This window comes from Cyclospora cayetanensis, unplaced genomic scaffold, assembly GCF_002999335.1.
Source record: "Cyclospora cayetanensis isolate NF1_C8 unplaced genomic scaffold, CcayRef3 CcayRef3_contig_6, whole genome shotgun sequence".
In the NCBI taxonomy this organism is placed as follows: Eukaryota; Apicomplexa; class Conoidasida; order Eucoccidiorida; family Eimeriidae; genus Cyclospora; species Cyclospora cayetanensis.
Genome location: NW_020312590.1, coordinates 316097 through 333556, shown reverse-complemented (window position 1 = coordinate 333556; position 17460 = coordinate 316097). Strand labels below are relative to the sequence as shown.

At 56.6% G+C, this 17460-nt stretch overlaps 3 protein-coding genes across 3 annotated transcripts; 1 reads left to right on the top strand and 2 right to left on the bottom strand.

Moving 5' to 3' along the window:
* Positions 1–2233: 2233 nt before the first annotated feature.
* LOC34622709 lies at positions 2234–11745 on the bottom strand. Its single transcript, XM_026335136.1, has 8 exons — positions 11741–11745; positions 11624–11696; positions 5370–6243; positions 4892–5181; positions 3236–4629; positions 2909–2971; positions 2498–2663; positions 2234–2386 (listed from the first exon to the last, which is right to left on the bottom strand). The coding sequence occupies exons 1-8, from the start codon at positions 11743–11745 to the stop codon at positions 2234–2236; spliced, it is 3018 nt and encodes a 1005-aa protein (XP_026190921.1).
* A 153-nt stretch (positions 11746–11898) lies between these two features.
* Positions 11899–16384, top strand: LOC113146779. Its single transcript, XM_026335135.1, has 4 exons — positions 11899–11925; positions 11957–13017; positions 13267–15960; positions 16273–16384. Exons 1-4 carry the CDS (start codon positions 11899–11901, stop codon positions 16382–16384), a joined length of 3894 nt encoding a protein of 1297 aa, XP_026190920.1.
* A 325-nt stretch (positions 16385–16709) lies between these two features.
* On the bottom strand, positions 16710–17279 carry LOC34623276. Its single transcript, XM_022736405.1, has one exon. The coding sequence runs from the start codon at positions 17277–17279 to the stop codon at positions 16710–16712; it is 570 nt and encodes a 189-aa protein (XP_022589557.1).
* Between the last annotated feature and the right edge of the window lie 181 nt (positions 17280–17460).

Genomic DNA, 17460 nt, shown 5'->3' with positions numbered 1-17460 from the left:
GTAGCCGCACATGGCACCAAGCAGACATGCACAAACCGTTGCGTGCATTTATTGAGCTAACAGTATACTGCAACAATCAATATACGAACACAGAAACCAAGTAACTGATCGCTGGTTGAGTCTGAGGTTAATATAATTGGTCTAATAGGTGTTTATGTGTACCTTTGCCCGCTACAGCGTCCTCCTCTTTTCAGAAGGGCGCCTTCATGTTCCATACACCTGCGTCGAGATCAGCTGCATGCAGGACAATGGGACAGTTCCCACTCTTTCGCCACTCCAAGACAAAGATATGCGAAAACTGTGCAGACGGAAAAGCAAATTCGTACATCGGCTGCTAAGGTGAACTTGACGGCAAAAACGTCACATGAACTGGCCAACAACGAGTTGGGGGCCGAATGAACACCATTGCGGCAGCGCAAGGGCTTGCTGTTGTCAGATCAGTGAAATATGTGAACCTTCTGCTTCGCGAAAACAGAAGGTACGTACAATGTTTCAAGGATATCAAGATAGACAGCATAACCACTCTTCAGAAAGCAGCAGGTGCATGAAAAACACACGGCGCATGCAGCGCAGTCGAAACCATTGCCCCAAAAGAGCCTTGAGGAAGAATCTAGGAGTATCACTCCTGCGAGTGCATGCGCATACATATCCGTGTACATCACGCCTCTGCAATAGTTATCGGCACTTTTGGAGCGATAACCATGGGTCACCGCCGGCTGTTTCAGCCGCAGCTTGCGCTGTGGAAGGAGAATACTAAGGAACGTGAGGAACACTACGCATGGCTACCAACTATGCATACCAAGCATAGCCCAAAATCCTTCCGCACCCAATGAAACCTGCAACTGATCATTCATCTAAGTTGCTCAGCTCATTTTAAGAGAGCCTCTCACCTAGTGCAGCCTAAGCGTTCAATAGGCCTGGAGGGCAGCGCTTCTACGTCGTTCTGTGGGTCTTTCGCCTCCACACGGATTACTAGCCTGCTCGGCAAAAGCCTCTGAAAACTCAGGCAACTTTCAAACGTTTGTATGAAGCCAGAATTGATACTTATCTGGCGCTTCCAACTTTGGGGGGAAAATCGGTAGAACGAGAAAGCATTGGTTCACAAGAGAGCTGCAAACGGTTATAGCCGCCTGGTCGCAAGCATGTGTTTTTGATAACCGTCTGGTGCATCTCGTAGAACCTGCTGAGCCACCAGGACCGATTTCCAGGCTTGAAAAGCACGACAAACCACTGATTTTTATTACTCTAAGCTTGTATAGTTCGATATGTCCTCCTACGTTTGCGTGCACGGACCAGCCGTTCATTCAATCCCGCCGTTGATAAGGGAGGCGGTAGACCGTTGACAACCAGGCCCAATCCAGGATGGGAAAGAAGCGACTTAGCTTCAAAAAGATGGGGAAGAGCTACGGGTAGACGAGAGTGCTGGGGCAGTACAAACCGACTGAGCACAAGGAAGAAATCAAGCCATGCAATTGGATTGTTGTAGGCTTAGGGTCGCAGCTACTGCAGGAGAGTGCGATTGGTGCGCTCTGTCTGCTGAGCTGCCTCCAGGTGGTTCGCGGTCACAACCACCCGCCAGAATGCACTATCAAACTAGATATCCCTATTTGTAACGATACCCCCGGTAAATCTGCAAAGCCTCTGGATATTGACTAAGAAAAATTAAACTGTTTCCTGAGCCGTGGCAGAGCTGGTGCTATAAGTGAAATGGGCAGTATATTGATTCGTCGGCATTACTCGTTTAAACCATTTTCACGGTTGTTCCTTCATGCCTACAAAGCTCCCTGGCTGCACACATCGCTACAATGAGTGCACTCACCCGCACGCCGCCCTGTCGATCTACGAGGTTTGGCCTGGCAACAATTTTTTTCGTTAGCTAAACAAGCTCCACACAACAACAGTAGCACCAGAATGCATACGGAAGACGGGGAGGCTTTGGTGCAGAAAGGCCGCGTTGTAGTGGAACAACCTTTTAATCAGTATTTCAGGGGAATGTTGCCTGGGGAGAACCACTGATTGGGCGGTACCTCAGTAGCCGACAAACGAAAGATAGAATATATGCGGTATCCTGAAATGATGAAGTACATTATGAGAGCTCATGCCCATGCGAGCCCCACCGCTTGCCTTGCATGAAGCATCTTGAAAGAAATGTGTCAACCAGAGGTGAGAGACGAGGGGACTGTTTCAGAAGTTATCAAGGGGGCACTGTTATTGACTGAGCTATACTTTCCAGCTAACGCGTTGGATGGCGTGCTCTTTTTCTATCAGCGTTGCCTGAAAAATGCCATACTGGTGCCTTTTTCACTTGCTGGCTGCCTGAATGTGACAGAGAGGAGCCCTGACTGACTTCAGATGAGCAGAATGCCCTACCTCTATAAGACATCATCTACCTTCCCCCCATGTTCACGAACAAAAATACGGCCCGCCTCTATTCCACGTCTGGAAGTGAATACGTTTCACAGGGTCACAAAGTTTGCGTTGCTTCCTAAGGGCGCACCCCTACTTCTGCCCCACGGCCTTGAGGCTTGCTAGGGTGACTGCGCTTCGCCCCATCAAATTCACCCTCCCTTGATTCCCTTGAGAGAACCCCGAGCCACCCTCCATTGAGACGGGCCATGAAGTCATCTGACGTCTCTGGGCGGATGTTGGGGAATGAAGCGAATCTGAGGAGCAAAGGCATTCACATGATAATCTCAGGTTTCTCACCAGTCTAGACCTCTGATAGGACGAAAATTGAGTATGTAGCGGGGAAACAAATTTTCAGAAAGAAGGATTTCAGAGCAGACAACATTGATTCAACTGTAGTCGCCAGAAAGCGCATGATATAGGGTTTGATAGAGCCCCAAAACGTGGTATCATGTTGCTTTGGAGAAGCTAGCGCCGCACGCTTTCACACTGAATAGCTCACCGTTGAGCAACTTGATGAGCAAGAATCGCTGCATCCTTTACTCTAGCGCCAGCCCCCCACTCGCTGTACACGCAGAATGATCAGAAGGATTCAAGTGCCGTCGGACATGTAAGAAATGGAACAAGAAATTGCCCCTTAGCTATCCCGTTTCTTTAAAATTTGGATTTGCATTGCTTCTCTGCTTTCCCTAGCTGCCAGTCACTTTTTTTGGGCAAACGTGCAGCTGAAGCTTTCGTGATTATCTAGGGCTACCTTGTGTGTGTGTGTGCCCGTGCGCGCTTATAAGCTCCACTGGGCCTGATCTAGCACCAAGAGAAGTAAACATACCAGAAAGATCCCGCGGGGCCAACAACTTGCAGCCAGGGAGCCGCCTTCAATCGAAGCTGATGAAACAGCACCCGTGCCTCAGCAAACGACTTCGGCGTTGGCGATTCCTGCCTTGAATGTGGGGCTTGCTCCTCAACAGCTGGACTTTCTGGAGGGGTCAAGGTCACTTGAGAGTCCCGTACTGGGGGTACGTGGCCTAAGGCTGCATGTAGGAGGGGGGCACCGTTCCACTGCTCCTCACGCAGCTGCTCAAAACGCTGCAGCAAGTAAAAAAGCTGACCACGTTGGGCGGCCGCTCGCGGCTCCATGGGATGCCGAAGTAACACAGGCCATTGCGGTTCCGCCTGCAAAGCCAACCTGGAGGACAGCACCAACTGCTCTGCCGGTGTAACGATGCCTTCGCGTAGCAGGGTTCGTACAACTGCAGCTTCTGCAGCAGACATCAAGAGGCCCAAAGCGCGTACGCCGGCAGCCATCCGATCTTCACTGGACTCCCGCCGCACCCAAGACGGACCCTCCGCTTGTAGGAGGCGCTGCAGCGGCAGCAGCAGCTGCTGCATGTGTTCCAGTAGCGTCTCGAGCCTGTGCACCCGTACCGACGCCTGCGCATGCAGCAGCGCTGCCCGGGAGACCCAAGGAGCCGCGGAGCTGTCGAAAAGGCCAGCCGCGGAGAGAGCCTCGGCCTGTGCATGCGGAAAAAGGTTTCCGGGAAGCTGAAGCTCCGCCACTGTCAGGGCCTCCTCGGCAGCCTGCAGCGCTGTGAGGACTGCGGCCGAAGCCTCGGCGACTGCATTAGACGGAATTGCCACCTGCTCCTCCCCATCCCGCTGTGCGTCGTGCACAGGGACAGACCTTTGTGGGGGAGCCGTCGAAGCCTCATGTTCAGAAACAAAGCTTAGAGGCGCTGCCGGTTGGGTAGGCGGATACAAACATCCTCGGCCAAGGGAGGCCGCACGCCTTGAGGTGTAAGCAGCAAAGGCATGAACGCTAACCCACGAAGCACAGGGCAGTGACAGCAAGAGCTCCGCCAGTACGGACGTACTCCTGCGGGCTTCCTTCGTGTGGTTGATATCGCTAGTGTGAGCTTCCTTGCTTTCTGCCTGCCGTCCCCCTGTGGAGGCGCTTTTCCCGAGAGGTTGCTCGAGATCTTCGGGTTCGTCGAAGGCCTCCTTTGAGGCTCTCAAGATTATACCCAAGTCGTATGGGTGCACTGCACAGATCACAAGATCTGCCGAGTGGCGGGAACCATCTTCGCATACTACTTCTGCAGCTGGTTTGGCGCTGCCTGTAACAAGCGATCGCGCAATCCGAACAACCCGAGAGCTCGACACCACTGAGATCGGCGGTCCGGAGGCATTGGGCGTCCTTATATGCCTCGCTAGGGCCTCAACGAGCTGCAGCAGTACAAGTGCAAAGGTGCGATGCAACCAGAGCATACAGACACACCCAAACCGCCAGGAGCGGCTGCAAACTATTTTATCCCTAACACTGTAATATCGGACGCGCGCTCCACTAAGGGTTTTTGTTTCGCCCATTGTCACACACACGCGCTCCTCATGCTACGACCAAGTGCTACATGCTACTGATGCAGGCGAGACCCCCATTCCCACGTTTTCTCAATTCCTCTGAAAACAGAGGGGCAACTCAGAGGCGCACCTGCCTCATGCCACCGACTGGTGCAAATACACCTGCGCCTTCAGACGCGACACGTTGCAGCCCCTCGTGACCATGGGGAAAGGCCTTGCACCCTTCAACGGGCATAATGTGTCTGTCATCCGCGTCTACTGGAGCCTCGATGCCGCCACTGCTCTTATGGCCTCCCTGGCCGCCGCTCCTCCGCAGCAAACGGCGCTCAACCCAGGAGCCCCGTAGCAAGGAGCCATACTGAGAGTGCAGCAGCCAGGCGCGCGGAAAATACGCACTGGCCGAAAGCGCTTCTGCGTCTCCTGCACAAGCATTCGGCAAGAGCAGTGCTGAGAATTGACGTCGACGAAGTGACCTGCTGAAGAAGTGGGATAAATGCCTTCTCCTCGCAGCGGCAGCTGCCTGCCTGCGCATTTATTGCGGCACAAGAGACTAGCATTGTTTCGGCGTTGTAACGCAGTTAGTACATGCAAGGATTCTGAAGGCGAACCTGCGTAGCTGCATGAGCCAAAGGCGGGTAGGAGCACGGCGTTGGCTAGGGTCTTAGACGCGTGCAGCTCTGCAAATGCAGAGACAGACATGTCATTGGGCGCCTCTGCATGGCCGAGCCGCCGTTGCTTGCTCGCCACCTTCTCTGGAGTCAAAAAGCTTTCCCGAACGCCAGCGCAGAGAGCCCGTAGAACGTGCCGTCGAGACAACCCAGGACTGCACTTCGGCTGCGCATCCAGAGTGGGGCCGCGCGGCTTAAGTCTCCGCAACGGCGTCAGCCACGCGGCACCCCTTGCGGGGTGTACTGAGCTGCGCGCTAGGGAGAAAAGAGAGCCAGCCTGCCGCCTGGCGGTTAACAGCTGGGAAGGCATCAGTAGATGCTGCATCAGCCGCAAGACGTGAGCCCCACCAGGAGCAAGGAGGTGCGGCACACCAGCTCCAAACTCCAATGGAATGTCGGCGTGTTCATGGCCTACTGTGCTGCCTTCGCGCTGTGAACCTCCCTTGCAGGGGGGTCCATCTGCGGCCTTTCTCCCCGGGCGCAGGGCCGCAGGCGAAAGCGAAACATGGGAATGCATGTAGCTGCAGTCGTGCAGCGTCTTCATGAGGAGCGGAACCAGTTCCCTTTGCTGGCCCTTTGGAAGCTCATCCTTCCAAAGCCCGTGCTGCGATGCTATGCTCCCTGCTTGGGAGCTCGGTGGCGCGTCGAGCCGTCCGTGGAGCACTCCTGCGTTTGCAGGCTCGGTGCTGATGTAGCGGCCGCCGAGATGAGGCTGCGTCTCGATTATCTTAATCCTGGCGTGACAGAGCTCAGGCTGCTGCTGCAAGTGGAAGGCCATAGCCAGCCCACTGAGGCCGCCGCCCACAATGCTGCATCGCAAGTACCCCCGGACACGCATTCAGGGGGCCGCTCATATATCACGCATCCAAAAGGCAATAAAACCAAGATTGGGGACAGATTCGGCGAACTCAGCACATTTCTATTCGAAAGATTCATGCGGCCATGTGTGCCTGCAAGAAGCTTTGCTCAATCAGCCGTGCTCCCGCAACCTGAACCGATCGCAGTATCGATCTTTAGGACCTACCAGATCTCTGGAGAAGGCGGCTTCTCCTTCATTTTCAGGTCTTCAGAAGACGTTTCATGCTTTCACGAGTTGGGCTGAATGAGCTTCTGCCTCAATAAGCGTTGGTCTACGGAACCATGCCTGATCACTCCGCGGTCGGCGATAAAAATGCAGAAGGGATGGTGCGTTTACGGTTCGCGAGTTGATATTTGTGCATTTTGGGTGCTTGCGCTTGACTGCAAGCGCATGTGATTTGTGAAATTTCTGCTCTAGCGGCGGCTTTGGACATTCGCAAAGAAGACGCATCGAAAAGCGTAAATGCGACTTCGGAGGAACGCAATTGGGTTCCTCTAAAGAGCAATAGGTACCTACAAAAAACCGGCTTGTAAATATTCAAGGCTACTTTTAAATGAATAAAACGGAAAATGTGACCATGTTTAATAAATTTATGATGGTGTCTACGATCCTTGGACTGGGGGGTCCCGGGGGGGCCACCCTCATTAGGGGCCGCCATCGTCGAGGCTGGCATGTGGAAAGCGCAGTTTGAGATGAAAAGTCTCTAAAAGTGTCTTTGAAGGAGAGTTCAGGGTCTTCTCGGGGTTCCGCTTGGGCCAAGGGGCCGCAAAGATCCCTGGATTCAACATGCACTTGCACTATTCATGTTCAGCTTTTCTTGATTTCTCCATCAGAAAGAGGGTGCCCCCGTTAAAGAGCGCACTTTTAGTAACATTCCTCATTCAGCACAGTCCTTGAACTGTTTATGTTACACATGAAACATAAATAAGGCAGAACATATCGATATGTGATCGTCATAGTGTCCGGAGCGCCCACGCTTCCGCAAAAAAGACAGATCACTGCATTCCTTATCTCAGAAACTATGACAAAGTACACGTGTTGCTTTTTTTGCTCCTTTAGATAACCCTTTGGCCTTCATGGCGCCTCCTGCCCCGAACATCGTGCTATCTGACAGCACCATGTATTCCCAGCAAGGCTGCGGCTGATCTACATTTTGCTTGGTCTGAGCTGAAGTACACAGAAAAAAATGTCACTGTTTCAAAACCGCTAAATCATTTGTACCGCTGTAGGGTTGCTGTACAATAGCTGTCAAGGGGCGAACAGACACTCTGTACATACTTCGTGCGGGCGTCAAAGGACGCATGGCAAGCAATGGCACAGCAGCCACCTACTAACACCCTGTTAGGTCCTCTACGATGTTGGTTCTTTTAGTTTGTTTCTTTTTATGGGCTGCCTGCAGTCCAATGGCAATTGCGGCTGCGGACGTTACGGCAACTACGGCGTTCTTGAATCGGGCAGCAATCTGGAGTCGGCAGTCACACGCGTATCTTCACTCTCCTGAGAGATTTCCCCGTACGCATCTAAGAACTAAATTTCTCAGCACTGACTGCTCTTAGACCATAAAACATTTTTTAGCAACAGGGGCCTCTTCGCGGCCCTCCGTTCTTGCGACAGTTAAAGCACACCTCAATTTGCACACTGATGACGATGAAGGTTTGCATGCATATTCTCTGCATTTACGGAAATTTCGTTTGAAACATGGCCAATTAGAGACAGGAGACAGCCCGCAAGAAGAGACAGGAGACAGCCCGCAAGAAGACGCAGAAGACACATCTGAAGGTAAACTACAACTTGATCATCCCATGGAACCATGAAAACAGTAGGGGCTGCACTACGCTAGGAGAAAATGGAGAAGCTTCTGCCGAAAGCAGTACTGCACTAAACTCTCCTGATGAGGAGGTGCCTGTTAAGGAAGAAGATATCGCGGAGCATGGAGAAAGGGAAGAGGAATCGCCCGCCTCACCCTCTGATGGGGAAAAGGAAGGGGCCGGTCAGGATAAAGGTGGGAGCTGATCCGAAAACGCCATCCGCTGATTGCTATGAAAAGTAACTTCTGACGCAGAGAAAAATAAGGAGTGTGAAAAGGAGAAAAAAGAGTTGGAAAAAGCAGAGGAAAAGATTGCAGAGGCGCAAGAGGAACTGAACGCGAAGGAAATAGAGGAAGAGAGCGCTGAAGTGACAGCTTTAAAGGAGCGGGCAGATGAAATAGCGCAGGCAGAGTCGGAGGAAGCAGAAGATGAACATATCAGCGAAGAGAATTAATCAGACACTCTGTGCAAGCAAGATTTATCTGGGCTTTCGAAAGCACGCAGCAGCAGTCTTGCGGTGAAGACATCGTTAGTGGCACCTTTGCTTTTGGCAAGGGAAACCCAGGATGTAGGATTATTTTGGGCCCATTTATTATGGGCAAGCAACAGAGATGGTGGTACTTTCTGTCGGTACAAAACACTTGAAATTTGTATCTCCAGATGCCGCAAAGCGCTCCAGGAACTGCTCAGGCGAGCAGTGAACTGCTAGTTCCCAATACAAGACCAATATGGAATAGCCGATCGTACTGTCTGTTAGTTCTATTTCGGCTCATTGCTCTGCGTTCCACAATAGTGTCCATGGTCTCGAGTATCTCAAATGCTCGACGGTGTATGCGACTCATGTTGCTTCCACCGGCCTCAAAAATGATCGGAAACCCCTAAAGGTCCATTTTAAAGACAAAAACAACCCTTTTGACGGTAGTTCATTACTGACTTACTGCCACTAGCATAAAGGTGCAAGGTATGGGCCAAGAGCATATTAATGGAGACCCGCTGAATGAAACGGGAATATGGGTGAACATGAGCGTCCAGGCGATGTCTCTGCGGGTTTAATAGTGTTTTTATTAATGACGAATTGCCAGTTGTGGAGTTTCCAAAGGTCTATGGCTTCGGCGGGTCCGCTGGATACTCTGGGGATGGGCAGTCACCCCGTGGCAGGCATGCGTCAAATCGCGATGACAGTCCTGTTGCAAAGGCAATACCCAGCACCCTCATATGCTTCCTAGATATCAGTGCTCCATACAGTCTCGGTATTTCTTTCTTTCCGCCGTGATGGTTTCCTGTGTTGCCTTTCATGAGGGCCTCTTTAGGTCCGCGTCCCCGGGATCGGGACGCTGCGAGTTCAGACCCTCTAGGGGCGTCGCCAGCGCTACTCTGTTTCATTAAACCCAAGTGCTTCACGTGGTGTCTTGTTGTTTGGCTTTGCATTGCTGTCCTGGGCCTATGTGTGTCCTCAACCAGCTCATTCAGGCCGGCAGGGGCAGCTGTATCGCTGACTAGGGAGACGACTGCGGCGCCTGGCCCCACCTCCAGCAGCTTGTCTCGACCACACAGGCACCAGGAAACGCACGCCTGGCAATCTCCATCCTCCTCGCTCAAAGCCACGCCGCGGCATGAACACGCCGGCTGCCGACCGCGTCAATCAGGAGCCTGCCTGCCGCCTCTCGCAGCCGTTTCCGCAGGCTTCAGAAATGGGCTGCACAAGAAGCAGATCCAGTTTTTGAACCATTCAGTCGTAGGATTTCCGCCAAACGCTCCCTCTGGCTCTATACGGTTAGAGGCACTTCCGCCAGACCAAACACCAGCGCACGCAAGATGCGCTGCGGCATTGCACTGCCTCACACGCCACCTTAGCTCCCCCATCTCATCTTGCCCGCCGACCACTGGGTTCCCCTCGAAAGGCGACGGAGGCGCTGTGGACGCTGTTGGCCGTTTCCTGCATCCAGGGAGTGCACAGGGGGAGCTTCCTACACTACCGCCTGTACCTACTGCCCCGGCAAGGTGCAACCAGAGCTCTTCGTACGGCCTTCCTCCCCGTGTAGTAGGGGGGGCTCTAAACACATTTCTGCGGACTGTACGCGCCGTGGGTGTTGGGGCAAGACGGCTCAGAGACTGGGTTGCCTGCACAGCGAGCGAGTGCGCACCCCCTCGCGGGGATGCCCATTCGAGCGAAGCAGCTGGAGTGGAAGATGTACCGCGCGCGTCATATCCTGTAGAGGGCCCTTCTTCGTCGGCGAGTACTTCCACGCTTCCTATGGCCGCATTCATTGCGCCGCCTGCACGGATTTACATCTCTGACGTTAGAGGGCCATCTCCTCATGAGCAAGGGCAGCCAGCCGAAAGAGCTGGTGGCTTACCCTCTCCGCAGGCAGCGCCTGGAAAGCTCGTTTCCACACCACGTCAACAGGAAGCAAAGCCCCCCCCCCTTCTCGCGCAGGTAGCCGGCCTGGAGTCTCAGCAGAATGGAGAAGAGGCGGGTGACTCAGCAGATGCTGGGGTAAAAGACGAACGGGCATCCCTGCACACAACGGGGGGCGCAGAGGGCGCGCTGCTGCAAGAAGGAAGTAAACCTGACGCGCTTCTATTGGGGTCAGAAGACAGTGCACAGGGAAGCGATGCCGATGCGAGGGCACAGGAGGAAGAACTCAATGCCACGCCGAAGGCAGAAATAAGCGCACCTGCGCCGCCGCTGGCCGGGCAGACACCCGAAAATGAGGCCCCCCCCGCATCGGGGCCCCCTGCACTCTGTCATACGCCGAACACGGCAAGGGGGGCCCCGGCCGCTTTCTCAGCAGTTTCTGAGCAGGCGCTTTCTGCTTCAGAACGTCCAGAAAAGGGGGGGGAGGAGGTCCAGTATCCGGCGCCTCGTTCGGCAGTCGCAAAGACCTCTTCACTCCCCGTGCCACCACCGTTGGAGACTCGGCGCATAGCCGAGTCTCCAACGCCTTACGGGGCTGAAGGGGGCTCAAGCGGGGCGAGTGCACCTGAGGAGCTCCGAGCACAGGCTGCTTTGGAGGCCGTGGCACCTCCCCCCACTGCTGGAAGGCCTCCCGCTGCGGGGTGGAGACGGCCAGAGACACCCTGGATACGAGGCAGCAAGGAGCCGTTGCCTACCGCTGAAGAGAGGTTGGACAGAGTTCCTTCAGTCGAAGGCCAGGGAGGCCCTTTTAGCCTGCAGACGGCCGGTAGGGCCCCTTTGCAGATAGCTGCCCCGTTCCTTATTTAAAGAAGTGTAGTTGGTCTTAGAAATGCGAGGCGCGACGCGCTGCTCACACTCCGCCAGGCGTGCTTGGCGGCATGCCTCCGTGCATGCGAGAGCCCCTCTCTCTGCGTCTTCGCTGTGCGTTGCAGTAGGCGAGCAGCTGCTGGTGGCGCTGCAGGAGGGGCCCTTGGGGCAGCCGGCAGTGGCTTTGCGGGCCTTGCTGGCGCTAGTCACTGCGGAGTTAGGGCGGAAGAAGGCCTCGCGGACGGAGGCGTGTGTGCTTATTGCTGGGGATACGGGGTCCAGGGGGCTGCCCGCTGCATCGGCAGCCAGCTGCCCCCCGAGCAGCAGCAACGGCGGAAGCAGCAGCAGCAGCAGCACGCCACCAGTGGACGCTCCTGTAAACAGCTTGCTGCAGCGCGGCCTTGTCGACGCTCTGCACCGCATTCTCAGCAGCGCCCGTCCGCCTAAGCCCTTCTGGCCGCGGTGGCTGCAGCGGGAGGCCGAACCGACGAGCCAAGAGACAGTAGCCTTGCTGCAGGTCCAATTAGATGCCTTGCAGCTGCTGCAGCGCCTCCTCTCCTGGGGTTTTCAGGCGGAATGGCACATAGCCGCACACAAGGAGCTGCGGAAGGCCCTTGCGCGCATTGCCGCAGAGGCTGGAGAGGGCCGCCGCTTTCCTGCTCGCGATCCGTCTGCCAGCTCTCGAGCCTCGGCCGATGCACATTCGCCGCCATTAGGCCCTTACCCCAGCGCGCTCGAGGAGCACGTCGCTGAAGACGCAGAGGAGCGCTCTGCAGCTACTGAGGCGGCGGCCCATGCAGCGGCGCCTCGCTCAAGCGCTGCACAGGAAAGGCAGAGGGTTGGGGGCGAGCCTTTTGCGGCGGAAAGGCAAACGCCTTCTCCCACAGGGCTCCCCGCTGCTGCACAGGCGGGGGAGAAGGCCCCCAAGCTGGCAGCAAGCGTCTGCGAGCCCTCCTCTTCCTCGGGCCTTCCGGGAGCTCTCGAACTGCGCAGCTCCATCAGCCAGCAGCAGACGCCAGCGGAGACACTCCCCTGCCAAGGCGGCGCTGCAAGAGCACAAACGCGCGAGAACGTCGCACCGGGGGCCACAAACCCACAGCCCCCTCTGCGGGCAGTGGAGGCGGCGGGTGAGAGCCCCCCCGCAACGCTGACAGCGGCAGTCTCGGAGAGCGAAGAAAGGGGAGAGCAGCGTGGCGTACGCAATAGCTCCATCCAGCAAGCTGAGTCCTCTCCTCCGGCCGCTGAGGGCCAGGTGGCGCTAGACCCTGCGCCCTTGAGGGCAGCAGCGGAATTCCTTGCCTCGGCTCTCCTGACACAACTTGAGGGTCGGACCAGTGCAGTAGATCCGCTGAAGGAGAAAAAGGATCTTAACGCTGCACAGGGGAGGCCCCCATTGAGGACCTCCGAGCCGGCGCACCGAGGGTGGGTGCGGTCCTTTCTGACATCGTTTAGCGGCCAGGGCGCGAGTCCTTCTGCGGGGCATCCAAGCGGAGGACGGGGGCCCCTAGGAGGGCGTTCTTATGCGGATTCAGGTGCGTGCGAGAGCGGCTTGCCGGTGCAGAGCCCTCTTACAGGCGACGGGTCCGCGACAGGGGGCAAGTTGGAGGCCTGCTGCACTGGAGAGGGTAGGGGTCTATCGGACGCCGTGGAGGAAAGTGCTGGACGCGGTGGAGTGGCTGCCCGCTGGCAGCTCCGGTTAGGGGCGCTGTCTGCAGCAGTCCGGCGCTGCATGCGCGCTGCAGCAAGCTGGCGGCGCCTCGAAACGGGCTTGATAGGCGGCAGTGCGAAAACAGGCGCTGAGACGCAAAGGAAAGTCCTTTGGGTCCCTGTAAGTCTGCTGGCTGGCGACAGCGCCGTGTGGGCAGCAGTTGCAGCTGTTGGGGGGGAGGCGCTTGCTGCTGCCATGAAGGCGAGGGTTGTGGAGGGTCTTGGAGGCCAAGACAGAGGGTCGCAGCAGGAGGCACACGCAGCCTTCGGCGAAGGCGCCGCGCAGGTGGAGGCTCGCTTCCTGGATCTGCTGCAGGAGGTGCACATTGCACATCCCCGGGCCTCTGGCAGTTCGATGCCTCTTTGGGGAGTATTAGGAATCACTGTGGACGACAGCCCTGACGTCTCGGCGCAGGAGTTGCGCGAAGGCGGTGCCGCATCCGCGGAGCGGCATCTCCAAAGGCTGTCGGATAGGGAAGGCCCTCCTGTTCTCTCCGGCACCTTCGTCCAGCAGCACACGCAGAAGAAGCGCTTCCAAGCTCTTTGTTTGCTGACCGGAACGCAGGCGTTTCAGTCTTCAGTTGCGCCCTTGGCCGTCCGCGCACTGCTCGACGCCGTATCCTCGGAGCATGCGGAAACCAAACTGGGGGCCGTAGAGGCTCTGGCCCGGCTGACCCGCAGGGAAGGAGACTCCGAGGTGTTGTTTTCGGTGGTATCGCGGGAGCTGCAGAGGAAAGGAGAGGGGTCCGAGGAGCCCTTCCGCTGTCGGCTACAAGAGGGCCTTGCTGCAGCCATAGTTGCGCCCTACCGCCGAACGGGGTGGTGGAAGGGCTGCGGGGGGGGGGTTGTTCTCGACAACACAGCGGCTCTTGAGCGGCTGCAGATCGCCGCTTTGGACTTTTTGTATGCCTTGTGCATGAATGAAGAGGCCGTCATCCAGCACCTCCGCGGCTGTGCGTCTCTGAAAGCATCTCTCAAAAAGGTCATTGAATTCTGCTCCGGCAAGCTCTCTCCGTCAAGGCCCTTCTCCGTGCCTTTGGGGCCGTCGGTTGTGACAGATGCGGAGGGCGCACGTTCTTCTGGAGCGGCCAATGAGGCCTCCACTGTTGCTGCCGAGACATCCGAGTTGCCACGCGTTTCCCACATGCTCCCCCCGATAGAACGGCACCAACGAGCACGCTTGCAGCACGCGAGGCCTTTGCGGTTGGCAACGGTGCTAGCCTCGGCCCTCGGCGAGGGCCCCCAGTGGCGCCCGCGTGTGCCAGGGCAGCGGGGCCTCCGCATTCTCGCGCTCGATGGGGGCGGCACGAGGGGCGTCCTTACAGTGGCGCTCTTGAAGGAGATCGCTGCGGCTGTAGGGACGGCCGAGCTCAGTGGCATCTTTGATATTATCTGTGGGACGTCGACGGGGGGCGTCATTGCTCTTCTCCTCGGGCTCGAGAGGGCGACTACCGAGGAACTGGAGGCCCTTTACGACGCGCTTATTAGCGAGATTTTTGTGAAGGACTCGGCGGCGGTGGCGGGGGCCCGCCTGGTCGTACGGCAGGCGTATTACGACGAGAGCCTGTGGGAATCGCTGCTCCTCCGCGCCTTTGGAGACACCCGGATGATTGATTTTGCAGCAGACACCTCTGTGCCCAAGGTCTTTTGCCTCTCCACGAGAGTTTCAACCAACCCAGCCAAGCTAGTAGTCTGGCGGAACTATAATTACCCGCATCTGCCAGCCGCCGGGACGAGTCCGTCGGAAAGAGGCCCGCAACTGGCAGGCAGCGGGCTTCGCCGGATTCTGAGCCTCTTCAAAAGGTCCTCAGGGCAGCCCTATGGCTGCAGTTCGCGACTCAGTCCAGCCACTGGCCAAGCGGCTGAAGGGGCGCGGTATGAGGGCTCGTGCTGCGTGCGTGTGAGGGACGCCCTAAGGGCGACGACCGCGGCTCCTGGCTTCTTCAGCGGCAAGAAGATGGGGAGAGAGCTGCTGGCGGATGGGGCCCTGCTAGCAAACAATCCGACGGCTGTGGCCATCGCAGAAGCCCGGGCGCTGTACCCTGGGGTGCCTATTGAGTTAGTGGTCAGCGTTGGTACCGGGAAGTGCGCCTCGGAGCGGTGCGATACGCGGACGGGGTGGGATGGCATCTTCACGCAGCTCGTGAACGCAGCCACCAACACGGAGACCATCCACGAACTGCTGACGGAGCTGCTGCCGCCGTCCATCTACTTCCGCTTCAACCCGGAAATCGACACTGTATCCATCGACGAAACCTCCAAGGAGCGCTTGGACAAACTTAAGCTGGCGGCTCGGCGCTACGCGGATGCCCCAAAGAACAAGGAGGCAATTCAGCGGCTCGCAGATATCCTCAGGCCAGAGTACCCGCTGCAAAAGACGAGCCGCTCTCTAGTCCGCTCGCTCGCGGCGCACACTGCCGAAGCCGGGAAGTGGGTGTACTCCGCTGGAGCGCGGTCTCTCGGGGCCCTGCGAACTGCCATGCAGGCTCCCGTAAGGCCTTCAGACTCGGCCTTTGTCAGGCTGGTCAAGTGCTGCTTCTTAGCGCCCGCCGAGGGCCAAAGCGCCGACATTGGCGGCTCTCTGTGGCAGCGGTCACCGGAGAAGGAGGCCGAGGGGAGCCACGCATGCGCGGAAGCCCCCACGGCGCCCAAGGCCTTTGCTGAGGATGCGGATCCGGGAGGCCCTGATGACGAGCGTTCGAAGGCGCAAAGGCCAAGTGTGGAGCGCAAGAACGCGTCCGGAGAGGGGGGCTCAGAGGTAGGACTTGACGCGCCTCCAGATGGCTCCCAAGACGACAGTACCCTGAATCTGGGTTCTGAAGTCTTCTCGGGAGGGCGGCGTTCCTTTTTAGCGTGGCTGCTTCGCTACCCTCGATCAAAGGCAGGGACCCCTTCGAACGGGGCCTTCGACATGCTGGAGCTCGTGGGCAGGCGCCACCTTTCTTCTGTCAACGAGGACGAAACGGAAACTCTAGTGCCCCTCACCGGCGTACGCCATGTCCTCCACGGGATCTTTCAGCGCATTCGAGCTCAGCCGTAGCTGGCTAACAGAGCACCTTCCCGATTTGCCTACACCTAAAGGGGGTGCCCCGCCTTGGGGCCAGTCGAGCGGTGACGCATGTGGGATTCAGTTCGCTGCTTGTTTGATTTGAAGCAGCGCGAAGGCAACTGAGGCGAAGGGTGGCCACTGGGGTATACGATTTATATATCTACACATGCGGAAAAGGGGGGCGACTGACTGAGGCTGAGCGTCCCTGCTTTAAAAACAGTCGCCTTAGGTGGCAACTCACAAAAAACCTACTATGAATTATTTCTGACTAGTTCTAGTGTTCGAAAGACTACCGCGTCCTCTTGATCGAGTTGTAACGGATGGTGAGACGAGCAAATGCATATACTCAGAGACTCTATACATGAACAGGTGGACGTAGTAACGCGCAAAGGAAACACCAAATGCGCAACCCCATACTTATCATGCGAGGAAAAAACCGTGTTTCCTCCCCCCAGAAACGGGGTAACAAGGTCCGCAGACGGGTTCAAGTGCGTGGATACGCAGACGATAACACGCCTGATTGCGGGATACAACAGAGGAGGGGCGAACACCGACAAATGCCGGCTGTCACCATCCCTTTTCCAAGCCTAGAAAAGGAAAAGCGCATATCATAATCTAATGGTTCACCTTGCTACTTCAGCCCCAAATAGTCAGCGGCTATCAAGAGATCGACTGCTATGTCATCATCCATTTCAAACTCGAGAGGTACCCCTCCACCTTCCCGCCACTGGGCCCTTCGCCTCAGATATTCCACAACTTTGCTAAGCGCGCGGTATCTGATGTTCGGGAGACTTAGCTCCCGCGTTCGGCTTTCCGTAAATGAACCAGAAAGCATCCGTTCGAGGAATTCGCATTCCCTGGCTACTCGCACTGGCACCTCTACGGGCCTCCCCTCAGCGCTTATCAAACGCACCACTTCACCACGTTCTGAGCCTTCTTGGTGGTCTGGTTGCTCTGTATGAGCAGTGGGAGATGAAGAGGAGCTGGTCTGCATATCCACGGATGCATCTGGTGTACTGCGGGCTGCGGCTGGCTTGGAGGTATTCGAGCATTCTTGCCCGTCCTGGCACACTGAAGCATCCGCCAGTGTCATTTTTAATACATCTGAAGAGCCTGATGAGGAGCGCTGGGCATGGTACAGAGTCTCGACAATGGGTGCTCCGCGGCTGTTTCCACCATGAACGCCCCCTGAAATTCTCATAAAAACATCGACCAGGAAGCCCCGAAATGCGTCCGACGGTGCACACCCCTGCGTCAGCCTCGGAGAGACACTGATCTGCGGAAATTCTCAAACTCCTCAGCAAATATTGGTGACATTCAAGACAAAAACATCCGATGCCAGAAGGAGTGCGGCCTGAGTCGGTTGCCCATCGCCAACTGTA